At 44.8% G+C, this 24,997-nt stretch overlaps 1 protein-coding gene across 1 annotated transcript in view; it reads right to left on the minus strand.

Annotated features, from left to right (window-relative positions):
• The window catches only part of abtb2b (ankyrin repeat and BTB (POZ) domain containing 2b), a 44,020-nt gene extending 23,217 nt beyond the window's left edge, over positions 1-20,803 (minus strand). Inside the window, exon 1 of the mRNA XM_031859311.1 lies at positions 19,358-20,803. Coding sequence (XP_031715171.1) covers positions 19,358-20,252 — 895 coding nt within the window. The 5' untranslated portion in view covers positions 20,253-20,803. The remainder of the gene's footprint in view (positions 1-19,357) is intronic.
• Between the last annotated feature and the right edge of the window lie 4,194 nt (positions 20,804-24,997).

The following is a 24,997-nucleotide window of genomic DNA, read 5'->3' on the forward strand; positions in this document are numbered from 1 at the left end:
CACACACACACACACACACACACACACACACACACACACACACACACCACATTCCTCTCACCATTTCTTAAAGATTCTGTGCAACACACAGGTCTTCTGTTGGAAGCACTGCGCATGATTTTCTGAGAGAATAACAGTGAGATTGATGAATGAACTTTATTGTACGTCTCTCTGAGTTTCAGCATACAGGGTTAAAAATATCCATGTGTTTGCTTGCTCTGGTGGACCCTCATCCCGTTCCTTATCTTAACAGAATTCAAGTGGGACAGAGGGGCATTTAGAAACGTAAAGTGGTCCATTAGTATTTAGGCAAAAAATAATCAGTAGTTTGACATCTTAGCATATAAGCATGTCTTTCAAAATACAAACTACCTTTGTGGATTTGAGGGCAGACAGAGAAGCATTCATAAGCTGACGCTGCTTACAGTACACTCCACCTTTCACTTGAATATTCGTGTGAGCGATTCGAGATGTTTCCGATTTAAAAAGGCATCACAATTACCGATCTCACTCACACAAACACATACTCACACACGCCTGTTAGGGTCTGATAAAATGCCAGACCGAGACAGACGAGAGATGTGGGGTCTGGTCGGTGTCCCCTGACACCTCTGGTGACCCCCGGCTATAAGGGGTCACAGGTCAGAGGTGACGCTCAGCTGGGGCTAAAAGAGGAAGTAACCTTATCAGCTGTGTAAAAGGGGGCTTCCCTTAAGTCAGTGAGGGAGAACACCCACACACATCATTAATCACTGCAAGACCCAAGCTAAGATGGAACGATAGGAAAGTTCCTATCTTTGGTGAATGTGAAGGAAACACACGTAGAGTTAAAAAGGATTTCATGTGCCTGAGCTGCCTGCTGTTCTCAGACTTTTGCTGTAATCCAGCATTAAGCTTTTGGCTTTAAAGTCCAACTGAAATCACATTTATTCATCCTTTTTGTAGTGAAAAATAAGGCCAACATGTTCTTTTTAAAACGTATTGTTAATAGATTTTTGTTATATAATAAAAAGGAAGAAATATCACAAATGCTCCTTTTTTTATCTCCAGTCAGTTGTTTGATTGACAGCAGCTGAAACAGGACCACACCAGACCAAAGTGACATTTGCAGGTCCATTTACGTGCACGTTTGATGTGCAGCAGCTGAGCAGCTAATCAACTGTCCAGCCTGCAAAATGACGTTAGCGACGCAATTCACCCTGGTGAATGTTTGTTTGTTTATTCGGTTGCTCGTGCAACGACTTAATTAAGGTGCCAGACAAGACCTGCGTTCATGTTTGTAAGTTATATGAGAATGTTATATGGGAAGGAGACTTCAGCAGGAAAACTAATGAGGTCTACGCAGGCCGATACCTCATGGTATCCCCCTGATCGGTGTCGCCAGACAAAAGAAAATGCAATTTGATTTCAGTTGGACTCAAAGTGGTTCTAACAGTGCCATGGTGCAACTGTTGAGCTGTATATGTGGTCAGCAAAAACATGCCTACCACCACCCCGGAAAAAAGACACCCACCCCCACACACACACACACACACACACGAATTAGGAGTGGTAGGATTGAAGATGGCTTTGGTTTCCCACAGCCCTGAAGAATATCGCCATAAGCTCCTCTATTCAACTAACCCTAATCCTAAACATGACTTCAGCGTTCTCCCCCCTATCCTCTCCCCCCTCCTTGACTCTCCCTCCTTCTCTCTCTAATCATGTTTTATACTTTACATTCCTGGCCAACTGTGGTGCCTGTGGCTATCTAGTCGCGTTCAACATTCCTCCGTTTCCATATCTGACGCCACTTCACATAATGTGCAGCAAAGGGACAGTATAGCTCCATTACTGGACCTCTAGGGTTTATAGGTTTCACTGGCTTATTGTACACTGCTGTGGCTGGAAATACAATATACTATATGTGGAGGCTGGTTGTGTTTCCTTTATGACACAGGGGCGACGGATATTACACACACCCTGCAATAACACATCCACATAAACAAACCTCAAATCCGCCCTCTCATAATCAAATCCACTTATTGCTTTTGAGGTGATGTCACTGTCGAAAACACTGCCAAGAGGTGTTTGACGGATAAAAACTCAAGAGGAGGGCAAGATATAATGGTGGCAATGCATGCACTTCGGTTTGGAGAACAATTCTCGTTAATACCATTTTTTTTTTTTTTAAAAGTCAACTGCTCACATGTGACCATAGTAAAGACGGGACCTTATTGGCTGGAACAGATCAAGGGCTGGCTGTTTTATTTGCCGTTTTAAAAAGAAACAGTTAACCTCCCTTTTAAGAACAAGCTGCCCTCTATTCAGTTTTTTCCGACAAGTAACACTATGGGCAGCGGGCTGGGCAGAGAGGCACGACGCGTGCACGCGAGTGTGTGTTTGCACTAATTGCTCCCGTTCTGTCTGTGTGATCAGCTCATTTTCTCTCAGCTGGACCCTCAAGAGAGTGAGAACAGAGAGTCAGTCAGTTTGGATGGCAGACAACATGCTCATTGAGGAAAGGCCTGAAACTGAACTTTAGATCGCTGCCGTCGTCAGTAGCACACACACACTCACACACTACCATCAGTAAATCACGTTCTCAAGACTGAGTTGGAGGTTGATATTATTTTCAGGAGAGGAAACTACAGTTAAAATTCCACTGGCCAGTTGGCTGTGTGAATCTCTGAGATCCCTAAAAGTGCTCCTGATGGATGTTTGAAACCACTCACCATCAAATAAACATGAACTTTGGGCCATTTGGTGTTTGCCAGATGTGAAGTATTTCTATAATGGAATTAAATAGTGTGAGCGTTAAACTTATAATTAACAACAAAAAAGCTGAGCAACCACTTAACATATTTGCACTCTGGTCAGTCTGCACGTAAAGGTTTGAAAGTGGGCAGGGAGGGATTAAACATTAATTGTGTAAAAATTCAGAATTGTAAGGCTCACAGATGTTTTCAGCCGGCAGGACCAATTCACACTCAAGCTTCATCTGCTCCCTCATTTTCACAGTCGCACACTCAGTTCCGTCAGTTGGCATCCCTTGCATGCAAACTCCAGGTAAAGTAGCCTAAACTGGATTGTTTTAGTGACATCATGCAACTTCCTAACGTGGCTTATCCATTTTTTCTGACAGACCTAACTTGCAGATTAATCACAGCTGGCATTTGTTTCATGCTTGCTCATTAGTTTCGTCATTGATAAAATTTCACCTTTAAAAGATGACGCTAATATAAAGACTGAAATAACCTCAGCATGAGACACTTCTGTGTCTGTGTCGCACACACACACACACACACACACACACACACACACGTGCCGCTGATTCATTATCACTTCAGCCGCTGCCAGGATAACATCCATATAAAGCTCATGTCTGTGACTCACTGATTACTTATTGGATTGATTCTCTCTCTCTCCTCCCTAATTCTTCTCTTACACACTAAATTAAGCATTCACACATCAGCTCAGATATTAATTAACACACATCCGGAGTGCCACGCTGGGCCTCTCACACCAGAGTGACTTCCACAGGCAGACACAGGTACTGTTCAGTTCATACTATTGTTGCGGCATCATGATTCTCACAGTCCAACAAGAGGTCTTGATCGAGGGTCTTAGGAGTTTAACGTTTCAAAGAACTGGATCCGAATTCCCCACTGTAAATCTAAAGCAGCTTTCTGCCGATTAACATTCCGTGTTGGGCTGGGTAGAGAGTAAAGTCATGACGCAGAACAGGGTGAGTCAAACGAGGGGGGAAAAGCATGGGTCAGGGGGATGGTGGAAGTGTTACGACCAGGACTGGAGCTTCGCTCACTCTTTCAGTCACTCCTTTCCTTCTTTCTCCTACTCTCTCTTTCAAACTTAATCTTCGGATTGAGTTTCACAGCAGAGTGGAAAAGGCTAAGGAAAGGAAAGGCAAACCACTTTCTGGGCAGCCGCACAGACAAGTGTGTCGTACAGTATATGTTTGTGTCTGCTACAAGGTGTGGCTTATACTTGCACCAACTACAGAGACAGTGGTGGAATAAGAGTTCAGGTCCTCTCTTAAGTTAATAGTTTTACCACAACTTAAAAATAATAATAAAAACATGCAAAAATATACTTATATTATTGTAGCATTTTAATGTTGAAGCTGATCAAGTGGCGCTCACTGCTTTATACACTGTTGGCTAGTCCTAGAACATATCATGTGTTTTCTATGTACCTCAACTTTGAGTAGATGCAGTATGTAACTTTCCATTAGTGGCTACAGATATCTTAGTTTAAGTGAGTAAAACATGCACAGTCAGCGCTATAAACAAGAGAGGCTACATTTACTTCGAGAGGGAAAACTATTTGCAGAGCACTGTTGCATTAACCCTCTTACTACCATCATGCTCCAATAAAGACTGCATTAAGAAACAACAACCACCCCCACTACATCCCATTATAACCTGCCATGAATAAGATAAACAGACGGGATGAGTTTGCATGATTTCATGGGCATCGCAACTCAGCAGCATTTTACAGCAGCGGGCAGTGAACAGAAAAGAGCTTTGTTCAAAAGGCCTGCAGCTCTTTTGTCTGCAGTGATGAGTAGGGTTGGTCCATTTACAGCTGACTGACTCTACTATTGTCCATGCCATTGTTGACAACAACTGTCCTCGCTGTGAAAGACAGAAGAGAGGTGAGAGTTCGATGCTGGGACGGGATGTGCATGGGTCGTAACATCGGCCGGTTAGAGTGGGCAGAGTACCTCAAACAATTAGTTAGGAAATCAATGCCACTGTAGGAACATGTGTGAGAGCGACGTATACTGGCAATAAATCAATGGACCACCCAGCCCCAGACACACATGGTGACATTCTGATTAATGCGCCAAGTGCAGACACACACATTTTAGCACAGGATTAAATCATGGTATGCACCAGGCATTCAAATCATGTGTCTATGTGTCAGTTGTGGAGATGACAGCTGAGCACAGATAGCAGCTCTACATATTCTGTGTGTGTGTGTGCGTTTGTGTGACCTGGGTGTGTTAGGGACCTGCAGGGCGTGTCGGGACGTCCACCTCTTTAGCAGGAGGCAGTAAACTACCTTTAGCCAGACCAGGCACCTCATTCAACCGGCTGTATGACCCCAAAGGGGGTTTACAGCTCACCCCTGACCCAGCACACACCCCTCACACACACACACACACACACACACTGAACACAGAGGGAGTGTGCACACCTCAAAAAGGAGCCTGCTAAAAAGGTCCGTCCTCTTATTTTGACCCGCAAATCTTCTCACCCACAAAGCAACACTTATTCACACAAAGTCCTACAGTCACATTTATGCTAGCCTCCTCAATGTCCACGAGCTGACAAGTGCTCACATGGGGGTCAGCGCTATGGGACACACTAAAAGTTGAACAAAGCCTCATTGTGTCCACGTCATCGTTACACAAGTGAACACACACACATACTTAGACACCTGCAGTGCAAGTGATCTGGACCTGGCGGTCGGGACCTCCACAATGCATGACGAGATGGATATAAAGGGTAATAATACCTTAAATAATAAGGGTTGCAAGATAATAACAAAATAGAACAGAAGACATTTTCGATGCACAGATTTCTTTTATTTTCTCCATTCTTTCTTTCTTTTTACTAAATACTTTTACCTCTTCTCCTTGTCTGAAAAATGCTAAAACTCAAAAAGGCAGAGTGGACATTGCCTCATTTTAACCACCGCGGTATGTGCTGCACAGACACACGCGCTCCCAGTGACGGATGTTCGGCTGATGGTTGCGGAGCCATCCATGTTGTCTTTCAGTGCTCCGACTGATAAAATTATCACTCTTTCCTCTTCCTGTGGAAAGTGCTTGTGTGACCGTCTCTGAACTCTTTCGCACACTTTGTGCTAGAGAGGGAGACGACTAGCAATATAAAGAATGGATTAAAAAAAAACACAATGAGAAAAAGAAATGGTAAACAAAGGGAAGAATTAACGCTTGAAACAACTGAAGCATTATCCATCATCCCGAGTCATCACTACTGTAGTCTTGTCTTTCAAACAGTGTCGCGACTCCGATACAAACAACTCACATATAGAGTGTTTGCTGCTTCTTCTCCGCAGGGGGCACCTGCTCACACATTCCTCTGCCCAAGCACGGTAGCAACACAAATAAATTAGTGGGAGGTGAGCGCATGTGTGTGTGCATATGTGCGAGAGGTGGTGTTTGTTGCCGTGTGTGTTCCCAACTGTTGCCTGTGCAGGTGCTACAGGCAAGCTTGACTCAGTGTTAGTCATTGAAATACTTTATAAGGTCATCTCAAGCAACTTCAGACATATTTAATCTCCGCAGTCTGTTTTAATGTGTCTGTCTGTGCCTCTCAATGTGTGTGTTTATTTATGAGTGCGTTTGTGCTTGCGTGTTATGTAGGTCACCAGAGGCTACAGATTCAGGGGTCTCTGTGGACCACCCAGTGATGGCCTCCTCTCACAGCAGCAGATGGAGGCGACAAGGAAATATATCACGAGAGAGAGAGAGAGAGAGAGAGAGAGAGAGAGAGAGAGAGAGAGAGTTGTCTTTTTCAATCACCTCCATCTTTCTTCCAACTATTAAACCAGAGCACTTTAACAAACAGAGCACTTTAAGAAGTACGAGCAATATCAAAGTCAAAGGCCGATGGCCTTTAAGTGCTTAGGAAGCTGCAGTTCTCACGAGTGTGTAAGTGCGTGAGTTAATGCATTTCTTCCCGAGTATCGCAGAAGACCCGGTCAATTCACTTCAACTGACGTTCCCACAACCCTTCCCAAACCACAATGGCTAAATAATAGCAGACAGACTTTAAGCCGTTCCGAACACACAACACACACAGAAACTCACACCCTGGCAAACTCACGTATGATATTTAGACTGGCCACATTGTATATTATTAACTACGCCCTTCGCAGAAATGAATAAAACCTAGCTTGGCAGGAAACAATCGATAAATCATCAGACCCACACACACACACACTCATTGAGTGAAACTGTACAATGTGAACAAAATCAGGGAATGGGAGAAAGTTTCCAGATCGTTGTACAGTCGACCCACTTGTGATATGTGCTGACTGTCAGGGTTTAAGCACCATGGGTATTGTGAGAAAATCATGACGAGTGAGAGGTGCTAGCCACATCCTGACCACACACACTAAAACACACAAACCCCTCTACCCTTCCCAGAGATACCAGGCTGCCCAGCAGAGACCCTTTAAAGGAGTGCTGTGGGTGTGTGAGTGTTTTAGAGGAATGTTTGGGTGTACAAGTTGGGGGAGAGGACAATTCTTGCACATGCTCACATAGCTCCTGTGCAAACAGCAGACTGAGTGACAAATCTGTGAGTGTGATGATGACGGCTGAGCATGTGTGCGGCCTGACGATCTTCATCGACTACCCCCTCCTGCATTTGTCTGGCAGGTTTTCACTCGTCAAAATCTTTTTTCTGCCCAATCTTTCATTTCTTTTTAAATTCTTGCTCTGACTTTTCGTTCTTGTACTTCCTGTCTCATTCTAAGATAAACAGCAGCCCCTGCTTTGCCCACTTGGGAAACCCCATCACCACAAATGGCTAGACAGACAGACAGAAGGAGAGGCTCGTGGGATATTTCATTCAACTGCTTGCCAAGTGTTCAGAGTTGGGGGTTTGAACTATCCAAGGCCTTAAACTAGGGACGGACACACACACACACACACTGTTTCCCTACCCTGGGACAACTCCCATTCTCCAATTTCATCCTGTGAAGTCTCAGAAGGGCTTGCAAAAACTGCAGGGTGATAATTAGCTACATTTACCTTTTGCCTCTTGAGAGAAACATGGGAAAAAAATAACACACACCATAATGAAGATGGGAAGGAGCTGGGGAGAACATGTGTTAAAAGCAATTTTGAATGAAGTCAGCGGTGCTATTAAAAGAAGCAAATGGAAAATGAAGACGGCCACCAACCATTCTCCCAACAATGTTACTGTGCAAGTTTGTAAAATCGAGCTTCAGCCTCCTGGTGTGTGTGTGTGTGTGTGTGTGTGTGTGCGTGCATGCGTGTGTGTGTGTGTGTATGTGTGTGTAATGATGCCTTCCCCAGCCGTTGTCTCTGAGCTACAGGTTCCCAGGAGCCTGACTCCAGAAGCCCTGTGCAGGAAGTCTCTGGCTGACCCTCGGCCAGAGGAGAGCTGGCAGGGTGCACAGAGAGAAGGCCGCTGAGACAGGTGAAAGACAGGAGGAGAAGCGACGTAAGGAAAAACAAAACTTGGAGAACAGGAGAGGGAGGGGAGGCCAGTTTTTCCTCTGATTTGATTTTCAGACTGCAGTGACACGCAAACCGGGCTTGCAGACATGCACACACTCATATGCGACAAAGATAGCCCAAACCGAAAAGGCAGAGAGTGTTCGATGGAGAGCTGCATGTAGAAATGCACAAGCCAGGGCATGAATAGTACTTGACCTCACAGTGCAGGCCAGCTAAACGCTAAACTCACCACTCTCTGGCTACCAACACCAGTCGGTCACAAGGTAATTGCAGCCTTCAGAGCAGAAGTGCACTAGAGCCAAGAACCACAAGGCAGGTTCATTCTCCTGCTCTGTTTTTATTTTATGTTTTTTGTCTCAGTGCTTGTCACTGTCCGTGCCTTTTTATCCGCTTTGCTCTTCTCTCTGTCTTTAGCCAGGTAGATACATCAGACTCACTTTCTGCACCTACAAGAGTCTTAATCGCCACATGTTCAACCATTTGAAAACACATTGTTTACACGTCTCCCCTCTCTTCTGCTGGTAAAGTTGTTAACTGAACAGCGCAGTGTGCCACACCTTGTGAAATGATTGAAGTCAAATTGTTTTAAAATCAGGGCCCCTATTTCTTCTCTATCCATCAGTAGTTAAGAATGCAGAGACATACAAACATCTGTATTCTATTCTGTCTCACATACACAAAGTACAGTGTTATTGGTTTCCTCGTGCTCCCTTCTGCAGGAGATGATGAACGAAGAATGAAGAGAAGGAGGGAGGCGGGGGAGGAGAGAGAGAGAGAGAGAGAGAGAGAGAGAGAGAGAGAGAGAGAGAGATGGAGCTCTTGGGAGGTTTCCATTGGGTCAAGACAAGAAGAGGGGCCTCCGTGAAAGTTTGTCTCTCCCAGCATGGGGTTGGAAATGATAGACATGATGAATGTCAGGAATCTCAGCAGCACATATCACACAGACATCATAATGAGGTTAAGAAGCACTCGTTGTCACACCAGCATACAGAGGAAAAGCCCACCACATGCTGATAGTGTAAATCCTTTCCTTCTCTGTCTGCCTGTTTCCTACTTATCAGTCTGTGTCCTTATCTCAAGTGATTTCAGATTTTCTTTGAGAGTGTGTGTGTGTGTGTGTGCGCTGCTCTGTGTGTAATCTTTGTCTATTCAGACACCGAGATAGAGCTGCACAATGTTATCGGAGACACAGAGACACAGCAAGGCATCTTCTCCCTTCACATGCGGGGTAGCCTCTCTGTTAACTGCCTTAAAGTGTCCCATTGTCCTCCTGACATCAGATTGCCTCTCCTTAGGATCCTGCCTGCAGACCTTATGTCAAAGCAATTAGATAAAACAACTTTGTCGGCATATTTGTATGAAACCACCTCTATGGGTAAAAGCTCCTTACACTGCAGCTGGGGCTCAGCTGACCGGCTGGGTGGGTGTTACAGTATTTATGACTTGCTGACCCCCAGGCCGACCCCCCCCTCCCACACTTTAAACTCCTGACACATCTGCCCACTTCAACCCCATCATGCAGACACACACGCCCCTGCTTAGCACCTGCCTGGGCTGCTGAAAGACTCCTTCTGGAGAGTTAGAGATATTCCCATATACCAAAAGCAGACTTTTAACTGAAGACTGAGCGTAGAATTGTCAGGAGTCTGCTTAATGGCAGAAAGGTGTGTTGACCTCTCCAGCTCCACGATTTCCTTCTTCTTGACCCCTGCCAGAGTGAATGCTTGGCTGGGTCTTGCATTATATATTTAACTACAGTCAGGCTGCCTTTGAGGGTGTCTTTACGGCCCCTTTTAACAGAAGCACCATAAGGCCAGGGCACTGACACACAGACACATATATATATCAATATATATATATATATATATATATATATATATATACAGTATGTGCACTGTATAGGCTCATACCTAATGGGAAACACATGGATAATAATGAGAATGCTTGTTCAATAGAGCCAAAATTAGTCACACTTGTGTCTACGGGCCACGCGGGTGGAACAAACGTCTAATCCTAACACGTTTAATAATCCCATTGGGTTTACAAAGAGTTAAACAGAATCAGGTTTGATGAGTTGATGATCTTGTTGGCAGTTTTAGAAGCTGTTATTTTGCTCTTTGAGGTGGAGTAGAAGGAGAAGCATTGAGTTGTGCTCTGAGCCTGGCTTAAGCCCTGGTCTGTTTAACGGCTGTCTGACTGACTTCCTCTGCAGCCTCCGCTCCACAGCATAGACAGAGACACACACGATATTAATAGTCCAGTTCATATTCACACATTATGCACTGAAAGGCACATGGCAGAATTAGGCTCAACCACTGACAAACGGGAAAACAGTGGGCACCCATCTTATGTAGATGAGCATCATCCTCACACGGACTTAGCTGTTTGACACAAGTTGAACCAACGAAAATTCCGCCCTCAAACAAGGCATCCTTTCATCAGTGTGAAATTCCGACACACACCGCCCTATTCCCTCTTCTCCCTCCATCCCTCCAATGCTCAATAGGCAGATTATCTCAATGTTGGAGAGGAAACTTGGCCACCACTGCTAGAGTGTATTATGTCCAGCACTGTCTGTGACCGTGCAGTGGCACACAGATGGCCAACACAACACAGATAGACAGAGACGGAGACAGAGACAGAGACCAACACAGAAAGACACAGCAGCTCAATAGACAGAGCCTACTAATTCACCGAAAACATTCAGATGCAGAGTTCAACACATGCTCACATGGACATGTGCCCACACATGCACACAGTTATACACATGTGTAACCCACAATAGTGGGAACATGCCCAAAAGAGACACATCCTGTACAGACGCACACAGTAAGGCACACAAAGTGTCAGGTTGGGTTTTTCATATCGCAGCAGCCTTATGTGTGGGCAGACATTATCGAAACCTTTATGTTTATGCAACTCTGAAATGATTTACCTCTCCATTTCACCAATCATGTGTTCACCTTCCTAAAAATACACATCTTCTGTTGGTTACCAATGAGATCTGAACTATTTATATTGATTCCAGGAAGAAGTCCACATGTGGTGCATGTGCTGTGCAGATCTTATCAACAGAAAGAGACTAAAGGCTATGGCCAAGGGTGTCCTGTCTTGACAGAGTCTGTTTTCCTGTGCCCACATCTGTTCTCCATATGGCCCTGCTCTAAATGTGCCCCTTCCCTCCACTAACCACGAGGGAATTCCAGGGAGCCTCACTGTACATGGTTTTCGGCTAAATGTGCGCTGTGGCTTTTTTTTTTTTAAATCAGCACGTTTATCTGGCTGACCTTGACCCAACAGGTGATGTTTTTAGGAGACGGCGCTGGTTGCAGATGGAAAAGCAAAGGTTTTGTCAAATAAAATGTAAATGTAGCCTGTGTTTCACTGTAGAGAGCAAGTGGGAAGTATAAAGAGGCCAGGGTAAGGTACGGGAAAGCAGGAGAGGTGAACAGACAAGGTTAGGGCCAGGGCCCGAGACTGAGATCAATGTGGATTGAGAACAACCTCAAACAACAATGAAACCACAGGGATACAAAGTAGAGAGTCAAGAGGAAGTTGGAAGAGTCTGGCGTGATGTTTTGTATGGTGTGGAATGAAAGCATACCAGGAGAAACTCTGAGTGAAAAACCTAGATTACTTAAAAACCCAATGAGGTTTGGTTATCAGCACAACTCGGGGGGGAGGGGCGACGCATCTTGTGATGTGGGCAAAGGGGATTCAAACAGGCCGCTGAGCTTTGATGTTTACGTCTGCGCTGTTGCTGACAAAGCTGTTGGCTCGATGCGCAAACAAACACATTCCAGTGTCTGATGGAGAGAGACGACAGTTGAGAGAGGGGAGGGTGGTGAGAGAGAATTAGCCTACCCCGTTTCATAGTTGCAATAAAAACTTATGGAGACATACTGCATCTATTCCTGTCACTGGAAGGTCGATGGACTTTTCAAGAAAAGTAAGAAAGAGCAAACCCCTCCCGTCCTTGTGCTTTCATTCCAAAGAGAGCCGCATCAAAAAATGATGAGGCACCCAGTCTCCACTCTGTGAATGGATGCCTCACACACACACACACACACACACACACACACACACACACACACACACACACACACACACACACACACACACACACACACACACACACACACACACACACACACACACACACACACACACACACACACACACACACACACACACACACACACACACACACACACACACACACACACACACACACACACACTTTCAAAAGCACGGACACCATCAGTGTCAGAGGACAGAGACAGGAGCGACAGCGAGACATCAAAAGCAAAAGCACGCAGAAGAAATGTGAAAGGCGGTGGTGGCCTACTTATGGCTGAGGGCGACATATCACACATAAAGACACACACATGCACACGCCTCGTGCATTGGCTGGCTGTTTGGGGTGTTGGCGAAACTGTTTCCAAACAGCAGACAAGCTGTGAACTTTTGCTCAACCTATAGAAGATGGTCTGTGAGGCTGGTCTAGATTTCGCAGTGTAGGTCGCAGATATTCCTACTGATGTGTTTACGTTTAAAGGGCGTTTGGCTCTAAAACTGTGAGGCACTCAACAGTAAAGAAGCAGGATTGAAAGTCTTGAACAGAGTGTCTTTGTCCACTGAAAAATGTTTGCTTACTCCACCCTCTGCACACTCACAACCTTCGTAGTAATGCAAGAAGAAGGAAGAGGCTCTTCTTCTATTTGTCCGCTTCTAACATAGCGTGAGTGTTTGCGTATGTGTGTGTGTTAGGTATCAGTGTGCAGAGGTGTTTTCCTACCCGTGGAGTGTTTTGCTTCCGTTTGTCTTGCATGTAGTGACAGTAAGATAAATAATCAAAATGCCTGAAGGTCTACTTGTGTGTACACTAGTGTGTGTGTGTGTGTGTGTGTGTGTGTGTGTACACTAGTGTGTGTGTGTGATGGAAATCTGAGCGTGAAAAGACGAAAGGTGACCAGAGGAGGAGAGAGTCATGTGTGCAACAGTGTGTCTACAGACCGGTGTGTTTGCTTTTCCAGTGCGATATACGTGAACTTCGCCATTCAGGCTCCACACACGGCTGCTCTGACTCCGCTGGACAAAGAGGTCACTGACAGCGTCACAAAAAGCTCCCTCTCTCTGCCCGGTTACAAAAACAACAGTTTAGACATGAAAGTTAAAAAAAGGAAAAGAAAAACATCGCTTTCCTAGCTTGGCTGAAGAACATCCAAAAGAAGTAGTGTCCTTTTTATTTTCAGTGCCGGCTGATGGAAGTACACACAAACATGCATACACACACACACACACACGCACACACAATCTCTTCCTCAGCTGCTTGGCTTTGGCCAACCTGGCTATAGAGATCGCAATCAGAGAGGATGTGTGGGATTGCAGCTTCATCTCTCCATCAAACGCTCCATCTCTCCACGGCTCCGTCCAGCACAGTCGGTGTGCCTCCGAAAGATTTCACCAGAGAACACAGCGAGGGGTTATTATCTCCAATCCCTGGTCAGACAAATCTGTTTCCACTTAAACTACACACTCCCTGCTCTCTCTGCTCACTTCCTCCTCCAGTCTGCCCATCTGATCTGCTGGTGTGTAATTAAATATTACAACCAAATCACCCACAAAATGGTTCTGTATCGACTGCAGCGACTGGCTGCAATTTTGCATGAGCACACAGGCAGAGAGGCTGATGCATGTCAGCTAATGCCTGTTAGCAATTATAGAAATGTGATGGTTGGCATTGATTTTTCAAGGCAGAGGAGCAGGAAAACTGTGGTTTGTGGTTTGACAGACACTCGGAGACTTTACTCTTTGTGAGCTCTGTACAAATGTTTAAAAGCCAGGTGGAACGGATCTGCATGGCCACAGAAACAACCAAACTATACAACTGAAATGGAGCACTGTGTGTCTTTTTCTTTGCAATGGGGCTGTGCTCGACCAAAAGAAACTCAACAACTGATCAGTAAGTAGATTTAACCGACAAATATATAAAACAAAGAATCACAGAAGCATCACTTTAAATATTGTGTTTACCAGAGATGTGCTCAGAGGTTTCTAGAAGCCATTCAGCACGAAAAAGACATTTAATACAACTAATTGACTAAAGAAATCTTAGTGACTAATTAGTTGACTAACAGGGTGCAGCCCTACTTTGCAAACCATATACTGCAACACTTAATTAAACCATTTCTGTCCTAAATAACTGAGTGAGAGGCTAGTGTGGCTGTAAGATGGATAGTCTTTTAGTAACAATGACAGATTTCTTACGGACTGCCTGCTCTTGGTTTATGTCTAGGGTGGGTACAATAACTATAATATAGTAGCTTACTATGCACACGGTGCATTTCGAGTCATAATTACTGTATATTTTGTATTGAGCAAATAGACTTTGTCTAGTCAAATAGATTTTCACATGAATTTTCTTCAAGTAATTCATTGGGTGTATTTAAACAACTAGCTTTTTTATTACTAAATGTATATCTGCCTCAGGACATTTTAGCAGACAACATTTACACAGGTCTTTGGCGGTATTTGATGTAAAGGTCAGACAGACCGGAGCTTCCCAAGCAGCATATCAGTCAGTGGGAGAAAAGAAATATGAGCTGCAGGAGCTAAATGTTAGGTGAAGAAAAGCCTCGATGTTTCTCAAACCTTTTGCCCTGATCCTCACCTCCTCACTCTGTCTAAGCACTTAGGTTAGACAGCATTTTCTCTTGCACCTCAACATCAGTCTCACACATTAAAGCCAATGTTGAATCATTATCTGTAACTCTGGTAACTTGTGGTAACCAAGGCCAACATGATCCAAGGAGGCATACGCACGGATTGGCCTGTGCAGTCACAAGCAAAGTTGGCTCTTCAGCCGAATTTTCATACTTCAGTTTGATAATGACTGAGCCAGACTCCCAACACAGGTGCATGTGGCAGTGCTGTCTCTAAGCCAGACTTCACACCGAGATGATGGGATGCACAGCGGTTCCTTTCAACAAAACCGTTGCACGCGTCCAGGCAATGCGCTACGCTGCCTGGTCCAAGATTCCAGCCAGTGCTCCTGCTTCCCTCATAAGATACTCCTGCTGCAACCCCAAACCAACGTGCAGGACAGATTCCCTGCAGAACCATATAGCCAGGACTCCGTGGTACCGCATGTGACACACTGGCTGCACATTTTTCCAATTCAAACAAGCCAAAGAGCCTCAACACCAATCTGAACTTTCTGTCTGGATAGACTCAAGCACTACTCTCCAAGGATGATTAGAAAGAATAAATCAGGACGCAAAGGCACAGACGTTTTCAAGTTTGCGGTCACTGTTTGTGTCCATTCCCATTTTTTCTGTCATCCTCGTCTTTCTTCACTTCCTCCCTATCAGTGCTTTACTGTAAACAGTGTTAAGAAGCATGACTCATGCTGCTGTAATGTAAAAGGAGGAGGGTGGCTTGAGATCAAAATAATGACTGTGAGGTTTCAAGAAAGAAAGAGGAGCGAGTAAAGACGGGCTACACCCAGGGGAGTAAGCCTTCCGTGTTATTTGACTTTTATTGTTATTAATTTTACAAACTAAATGACCCGTGTCAAAGGATGTGGAATCAATGTAATTCTTGGTTTTGTAATAGCTTGACAAATCTTTTGCGGTGTCATATCTGCAAAAGCATTACTCACGGTTCTCCAAGAATAGTCTAAACCCACACAACTACATTCAAGCACCCGCCGATGAGCACATTGAAGCACATGTGCACACCAGCACTCTAATGGGTCACTGTTTTTACAGCTGGGACCAGACAAGAAGCCTGCGCAAACACTGACATGGACCATCAGTGTGTGTGTGTGTGTGTAGCCGCCTGAGGTGGTACCCGCACAAAAAACACCCTCTCACACACACATAAACAGAAATTGTAGCGATTTGTGACGGATTAACCCTTATTACACTAAAGCTATATTACTTATGGTTTTAACTCTATACACGCTCTGACCTTCTAATGGCGCTCACATGGTTAACCCAAATTCATCCGTACAGTTATTCAGGCCAAACACAGACTGGAAGTTATTGCCTCCACATTTTGCAGCCCGCCTATCGGATGAACATAAGTCTATCTCACCATAATATTAACGTCTTGATACGTTTTCCAAAACTCTATTAGATCCGGTTCCAGATTTGTGGAGCATGGAGTGTATTTTCAGAGTGCTGGTTTCCCCATCTGTGTGACCACAGTGCTGGGCTGCTCTCCCTGCATCTTTCTGCCCACTGTTCCCACGCCTCTTTCTGGGCTAAATACATATTTAGGGAAATACTGAGCAGCAAATCATGTGTCCTGCTCCCTCAGTGCAGCCCTTTTTTACTACTTTTATAGAGCTGGAGCAGAGACGCTGAACTTTGCTTTATTTTTAGTGCTGGACCAAATCAAAGTTTATTCATCCAGGTACATTTTGCTGAGCATGAATGCTCTCTCTCACATCCGATTCATACAGTAGTACAGATTCAAGCCACAAGCACTTTCCAACCACAATCTTCCACAACGCTGTGGGGAGATAGCACTGTTGATAAAGGTCAAGTCACTAGCTTGCGTACCTAAATATATTCAACAAAAACAGACACAAACACTCTGAGAACATTGCAAAGTGTCACAAAAACTTAAAACTGATCCGTCAGCCAGACCAGAGTTTAACAGACACATGCGTCCCAGTCATGAAGACCAATCACTTCAGAGCCACTTTCACTGTCCATTAGTAAAGCTAATACTCTGCACTTTGAAATGCCCCACAGCACTATCAATACAATTTATACCAGGAAGCTTGTGCTATTTCCTTGTGAGGAGAAATGAATGACAAATGGATTCGTCTGTATAAGCGACACTGTGTAGTGGATTCAACCAGAGATGTGGAGCCATTTGAACCCATGCAAAGAAAACTAAATGGGTTTTCATGGTGTGTGTGTGTGTGTGTGTGTGTGTGTGTGTGTGTGTGTGTGTGTGCGTGTGTGTGTGTGTGCGCGTGTACACGGGAATGTGCTCGTGCAAGTGTGTGCCTGAGTAATGAATAAGATCCTGGCACATCACAACCGGGTTCCTCTAATGCACTCCCTGTGGACCAGAAGACATAAACAGATACAGATGAAGTGGACGTGAACGCAATAGCAAAGAAAAAAAGGAGAGAGAGAGAGGCAAAAGCGAGAGTGAGCAAGAGAGAGCAGGAGGAGGGGAGGGAGGGAGTTTTCTGAACTGTTATTGGAGCCAAAGAAGTCATTTCGACTTAAAGAGTTCCAGATGTGGGCCAGCCCCTGAGAAGGAGAAAGAGTCGGAGCGAAATCAAGAAGGAGGAGGATTTATCAGACTGTATCCTTCCACATGATCAGTAGTCTACCCTCCCGTCCCGAGACCATCTGGTTTGAGAGCGGAATAAGCGGATCTTTACTTTTGTTTACACTGATGGTTGTGGTGGCTGGGGGGGGGGTTGGCAGCGGAAAGTAAGGTTTAGGGTGTGGGGTGTCAGGTGGTAATGGGGTATGTGGCTTGCACAGCCCGCTCTTGGGCCTATAAAAAGCTAGGGTGGTCAGAATAAGGGTCTGTTGTTATTGCACACACGCGCACACGCACACACACACGCACACACACACACACACACACACACACACACACGTCTTTCAAAACCAATGACTGAACTCACCAAAATAGGACCCAACCAAAAGACATCCGGTGAAATACTGGAACAAAAGCTGCTCTTTCACTTATTTTGCAATGAAATAGCTCTAACTCAAGCATATGGCCATATAATGGGCAGGTCCACTGCACTGCACTCTATTATTTTTAACACTTGCAGGCTTAAATGGAGTGCACATTGGGAAGAAACCAGTGGAAGCTGGACATAATACGAAATGTAAGGGATCAGTGAATGCGTGTGTGCATGCAGGTTACTTTGTTTTAGATGCTGATCTGATCTCAGACCTTAAGGAAGTTGCCATTAACCCCTTCTTCACATACATGCCAATGCTTGCACAGAAAGGAGCTCCTGCATGATAACGTCTTAACTTTTATCAACAGTGAGCCTGCGGCCGTGTCATAAAAGCTAGCTTTCTCTCTCTCTCTCTGTTATGTATATATGTGTATGGACAAGGATGTGTATGCCCAGCTTCCCCAGCATTTGTTTTCACTCCCTCTGTGTTGGGCTAAGCTGCACGATCACACAACAAAAGGCCATTGTGCTGTAGTGAAGAGCTCTGCTTCGGGGAGCTGGTAGTGGGCCACAAACAAAGGCTGGTTACAATGTCCCAACACAAGCTCATGAATCAACTCAACGCTGGGCTGCCAAAAGCAGCCACGGAAAGAGAGCTATGAGTCTACTGGGGTTCGACAAAGAGGGGCGGTAGAGAGAGTTTGATAGAAGTGGGATGTGAGGGTGGAGGAAACAACTGGACAGGGAGCAGGATAGGATGCACAGCTGGAGCTGGAAGAGAGAGGAGGGAGAGATGGAAGATATGTGGAGATGTTGGTGGGTGAATGGGATTTGTCCAACGGGAGGAGAGCGGGGATGAGGAGATGGAAGAAGGGGAGGATTTGAAAGGAGTGCAGCCAACACAGCAGGAGGATGAGAGCTGTGTCAACATACAAGCCTCCTGCCTGTGCACGAAAGGCCATCTGCACCCCACGTTGCAACCTTGGAACAAGAGTGACTTGTGAGGACTCAATCTTGTAACTGGTCAATTGAAGTTGTCAGAAATTTAAAGTTGGCTGTTGAACAAATAAAACAAAAACAGCTGTTAATTTCTCCTCGTAGACCCTGGTCAGCAACAAAATACCTTCTTTGTTTGTATCTGATGCCTCTGTTCAGTGTTTTCCTATTCCGACAGGTCAAATTAGCAACGAGTCCGTCAAACGCTCACGCACAAAGAGCTGCTATTGTATCCAGCAGCAGGCCACATTTCACCTTTTCCACACTGTGAGGGAGTGGAAAGTGGTGACCGGGACAGAAACAAATTAAAAGTGTGGGGTGTGTTTTGACATCACCACACAGCAAAACATACACTGAATGCTGCCATTTCAATCAATTAACCCATAGAACAACTGAACATTATGTTGGTTTAACTGCACTGAAAGAAACAAAATTAATATATTTACCATTGGCGTTCTTCCCACAGATCAGGTGCTCATAGTGCTGCAGGACTCCCCACAGTTCCGCGTCATTGTTCACCACCCCCTCGAGGGCCTCTGCGCTCACTGGGGCGCCCCATGACCCCAAATCCGGCCCTGAATGACCCCTCTCGGCCACCAGCACCCGGGCTCCTATCTCCTCCACCAGGGCTTCCATGCATGCGGTCAGGCATATAGCGGCGTACTCGTGGATGCGCACGGAGATGCGCGTGTCCACCATCCAGCGGAAGAAGCGACCCACGGAGAAGGAGAGGCCGCAGCGGGCCGACTTGCCCTTCCTCAGCAGCTCCCCGGCGCTCATGCTGTACATGGAGATGGCCTTGACCGTAGCGGAGACGCAGTGGTCAGCCAGGGCCCAGCTGAGCACCAGCCGCATGGCACTCTGCACCTCGAAGCGCGTGCAGCGGCAGTGCATGACGCTGAGCCGCTGAGCCTCTCTGGAGATGCGGATGAGAGCCCTGCGGAGGAGAGCGGACAGCCGCCTCACGGCCTCCGGAGAGAACACAGGTGTAGGCGGCCCCCCTTTAGCGCTCCCACTCCCGGCCACTTTGCGAAGGATCTTGGCCACGTCCTCTTCCATCCAGGGGAACTCTTCCAACTCGGGTAACCGGGGACACTTGGAGAAGATGTCCTCCGGGTCTTCTGGGAGGACAGTGTTGACCGTGTCCCAGCTGTTGTTCCTGCTGTTCATGGAGCCGGAGTAGTACCACCAGTTGCCCCGGTGAGGGGCCGTCATGAAGGCCTGGGAGTTGGACTTGGAGGAGGACAGGCTGAGGGATTTGCAGGAGTCCCCCGCTCCATAGCCGGAGTCCAGCGTCAGGTCCTCCAGGGTTTTCATGTGGACGTTGCTCAAACCGGCCATTATTGTGAAACTCTTTCTGCAGTGAGTGTCTTTTTGGAGGAGCGGAAAACCTTGTAAAAACAGTTTACCTGAAGTCAACACGCAGCAGTCGAAACTCCCCGCGGAGCAGGACGAACTGGTTACGCAGCGGCACACTTGCCAGACATGCTGCTAAACAGAGTTCAGTGCAGGGCAGCGAAACAGATAAAATCCTTCGAGCAAACGTGTTGTTAAAAAAAAACACCCAATATTGTCATTAACAAACGAGACTGCCGAGGAAATTAAAGTCGCACCAGTCTCACCTTTCCCCGGACAGCGCAGTGATTTAAACTTTCCTCCGGGATCCACAGTCTGTTAAAACACGATGAAGTGCCTCCTCGCTCTCTGAATACAGCCAGACCCGCGCTCGTGTGTTACAACATGTCACCTTTTAGCCGCTCAACAGACATACAAGCCGTTTCGTTTCTGTAGATATCCGTGAAAAAAGCCCCGAGACTACCTCATCGCTCTCCCGTTCCGGGGTGCTCGGTCAGGAACAGCCTGTCGGAGACGCTCAGTTACAGATGTGCGTGAGGAGGGACCGTTGATGAACGACAACACGGAAGCAGCTCGAGCACCAATCAGGAGAGGGCCGACTTTTGCGGGCAGCCAATCAGGACCCGAACCAATTGTTTCCTGAATTTGGGAGAACAAGTAAACTTTGTTTTGCGTCGGACGAGCATCAAACAAATTCCTCTTATCATGTGTGACCGAGATATGTCTGCAGGCTACTTGCTTTCTTGCTCGAGTAACATACTTATTTTATACACATTCACACAAATCCTCGTAATACCTTCAACTGTTTTACACGTGTGTTCACAGTCTTTATTATAATTTTACAACCAATTATACTACAAGTAAATATAGTAATGTAAACAGCTTTGATTTATCCGTGACAGATTAAACCCGTGACTTGGTGTTCCCCGTTAGTTGTTATGTGGCTGGGTCTGGGGAAATTCTTCTGGTTAGTTACCTGGAACTAAACACGCAAGCACACCAAGCAGACTTGAGTTATCTCCTTGTGTTGGCTCTGGGAGACTTGGCTTGCAGCCTGCACATTAGCTAATCCCTCACCTGCAGTCTGAAACAGAACTCGAATCCGTAAAGCCCGTGGTAATAACGTAAGAGGTGGAGTAGTGTTTACTTTGAGCTTAGGGTTTTCACTGAAAATGCACTTTAAAAGCTTATTTGGGATTGTAAAGAAGACATGTGTTGTAATAGCTTAAATAAGTACATGGTATTAGCTTTTTCAACTAAGAAAATGTGTTGTGGCTCATATGATTTGTACCCAGTCCACTACTTTGTGCGCATTCAGTACCAATTTAGCAGAGGTAATGACGAAAAAGTGTCAGGTCTTCGCTTTTAAAAACAAACTTTGAGCAAATCCTCTTACGAAACTTCAGTTTTTGGAGAGTCGCGCGGCCCTGTTTGTTGTTTCTGGTGAGGTGCTGTAACATGCTTGAAGTAAAATAAATCAAACATGTTGAAGAGGGCTGTGACTACCTGCTTCTCATCACTCCACACTCACATAGACAGGCAGGGTGTGCCTCCACTGGGACAGAGTCCAACATTATTACATAATCGGTTTAGGGCCCAACACTCAACCTGCATGCATGTGAGACTGCAACATATTGTGAAAGTGGCTGTAATGAATGTTTTCTTGCACATATACAGACCTGGATGTTAGAAGACATAATGTGTGCAGTTAAAGTGGAAAAAGTGACACTCTCTCACTCTCACTCACACACACACACACACACACACACACACACAAACACACACATCATAGTCTATGAATCCCTCAGTCAGAGGAAGGAGTAGGGAGTCAACCTTTCAGTCTATTAGTCAAAAACCTTTCTAAATGAGATCAGAAGACACACAGGGCGTAGAGGAGATCATAGGAGGTGAGCACTTGCCTCATCCAGACCTCATGTCGCTGTAGCGTGGACAGTGTGGACAGCGTTCACCTCATGATCTCTCTGTGTGCGTGCATGCTCGGGGCAGAGACCCCCCCAGAGCAAAGTGGCAAACAGTCAACAACTCAAAACAAAACATCTGCAAATAATTGAATGTGATCCTGAAAACATTAGAGCTCTGCTGGAGTTCAAAATATTAAGCTCCGTGTTTGCTTTTCTCTCTGCGTTGGTCATAAAACACAATGTGATATTACATCAATATAACTTCAAATGCGTAACTGGATGTCAGCCTCAGAGGGTTACAGAGGGTTTTTGACATGGTTTCATATTTACTTTGCATTTGTAGCTAGTAATAAAAGACATCAATTTAAACATCTCTTAATCTAGCAGTATATACGTTTTTATAATTTGGAAAAAGCTCAAGTAAGTGTTTTGACAGGTAAATCTGAGTTTTGAGCCACATTCGCTTCTTTTAAGCTGTATAGTGAATTGTATTGATTTGTTACAAACCTATTGAGTTTTGAACACTTTTCAGGAGCAAAAAAAAGCTCCATCATGTCACCTAACTGGAATGATCAAAATGAGCTTCTCATATTTGGTTAAGAATGGTTGAATTGTTTGCAAAAAGCAAATGATCAGAGACAGTGTTTGTGAGTGTGTAGGAAGGGGATTTTGCACACTAGCAATGTTCATCTCGTCCGTCTACTCGGCCATATTGAGTCTTTTCTCCGACACTGAATCAACCCAGCCCCTGCTCAAAATATGTATATCCTTTAGTCATTTTCATGTGTTGGAAGCCATGCAAACGCTGTAAGTCTGCAGGTATGCATGTATGGGTGGAGCACCACCATGTGGTCAGATAAGGAATAGAGTTGTTGTAGCTGATTATGTTTCACAAATGTCTTACAAAAGTAACACACAACAAAGAAAAAAAAGAAAAAACATCTGAAAAATTACCTGGACGTAAGCATAAAATTTTATTTGCAAAAAAACCCCAACAAATTAAAATAAAAGTACAATACATTCTTAAAACCTTTTCTCTACAAAACAATTTCACAGAAATTACCTTGGAATGTATATTCCTATTTTTCATTTTTATGTGTCTTATATATGTATATATATATATACACATATATATACACATATATAATATTATATTTAATGCGATTCTTTTGTTCTTTAAATAGTCCCATGTCAGTGTTAAATGACGTACAGTAGACCCTCTTCCTGTAGAGGCAAAGAAAGGGTCTTGGAGGGCATTTTGACAATCATATAGTCAACAACAGATCATTAATTGTCTTCCACATGTGTGTCCAGCCTTGAGCCCTCAAGCCACTCTCCATCAATATAAGTACCATGTTGCATAAACAGAGGCATTAGGAGCCCGGCCTCCAGCCAAAAAAACGAATGGGAGCAGGTGGGGTCCTGCTGGACTGCAGCTGCCAGTGAGTCTCCATCACCCCTCCTGATTTCACTCAGTAGTCATTAGTAGCATCTCTGTGTTTCTCACCAACAGGGCAACTGGCTTGCAAAGACCACTCCTTCCGGCTTCTAAGGTAATTCAACAAACACTCCGACGCGTCTCCGTAATCCACTGAAGAGAACCATGTTTCATTCTTTTACAGTTCATCTGAATTTACAATGACATTACAGCCTGCTGATAAATAACCGTATATTTCTAGTCTGTCCCTACTTTCTGTCGTTAAAGTAGTTTAAAAACTGCCTGCAGCCAAACCCTGATAAAGGCACACATTTGTGAAACAACCATGCCTTGCCACGTTGTGTCCAACACATGAAGTGGTCTCCATTCTGTTGGAGCTTTGCACAAGCTTAAAAGAAGAGTGTCGATATTTCTCGATAGCTAAGCATCCACTGTCTCAGTGGTATTTTAATATGAGAGTCAGAGTTTAATCCCTCAAATCCAATATTTAAAATGCAACTTTCAGCTCAGAAAATGCTTCATACAATGGTGTGACAACGTGAAATCGAATGTCAGAAAGCTGCTGCTGTCCTCGGCTTCCCTCCTATTAAAGTTGTATGTTCCAGTTGACAATGAGGTCAGAGATGTGGAGGGAATGGAGGATACCGTCAGTAGAGTTCAAATGTGTAAACTGTTCACAAATTCAGTGTTTTAGAACAGAAAATAGCACCACAAACGTTAGTGCATCTATACTCAGTCAGAACAAATACAAAAAACTAACAGCAGAACCAACTTCAGTTCATGAAAATAAATGAAATAAGTCATAACCGATCGCTAGCATTATTACGGGTGTAGTACGTAAAACTCAAATACACAAATTTGCATGACACGCAATGCGTTGAAGATAAAAGAGACAAAGTGGGAGAGAGAGGGACAGAAAGAGATAGAAAGATGCCAAATCCGTCATTATCTGTTTGGAAAAGGGCTTTTCTGATTCACAACCTTTCTTTGTTTCATCATATCAGGTATCAGGAGAACGTCAGCACCTCGGTCATAATTATATCCAACAGGTAGAAGCTGATGTATTTAGAAACTATTTTACCAAAGACAAAGTTCCTCTACGACACGATCTACGCCACCATGTCTGAATCTATCTGAATAACATGTTGACACACATTCTATTGGGCTCTCACGCGAGAGCGTGTTAGAAAAAAAGATCTTAGGTTGTCTTCACGTCTCCTTGTTAGAAAAAAGGTGCTTTCTGTCATCATAAGCACACACAAGCGGCAACACACTCACATACACCTATATATATATATATATATATATATATATATATACATATATATATATATATATATACACATATATATATATATATATACACATAT

This window comes from Anarrhichthys ocellatus, unplaced genomic scaffold (assembly GCF_004355925.1).
Source record: "Anarrhichthys ocellatus isolate YVR2014 unplaced genomic scaffold, GSC_Weel_1.0 scaffold2, whole genome shotgun sequence".
NCBI lineage: Eukaryota > Metazoa > Chordata > Actinopteri > Perciformes > Anarhichadidae > Anarrhichthys > Anarrhichthys ocellatus.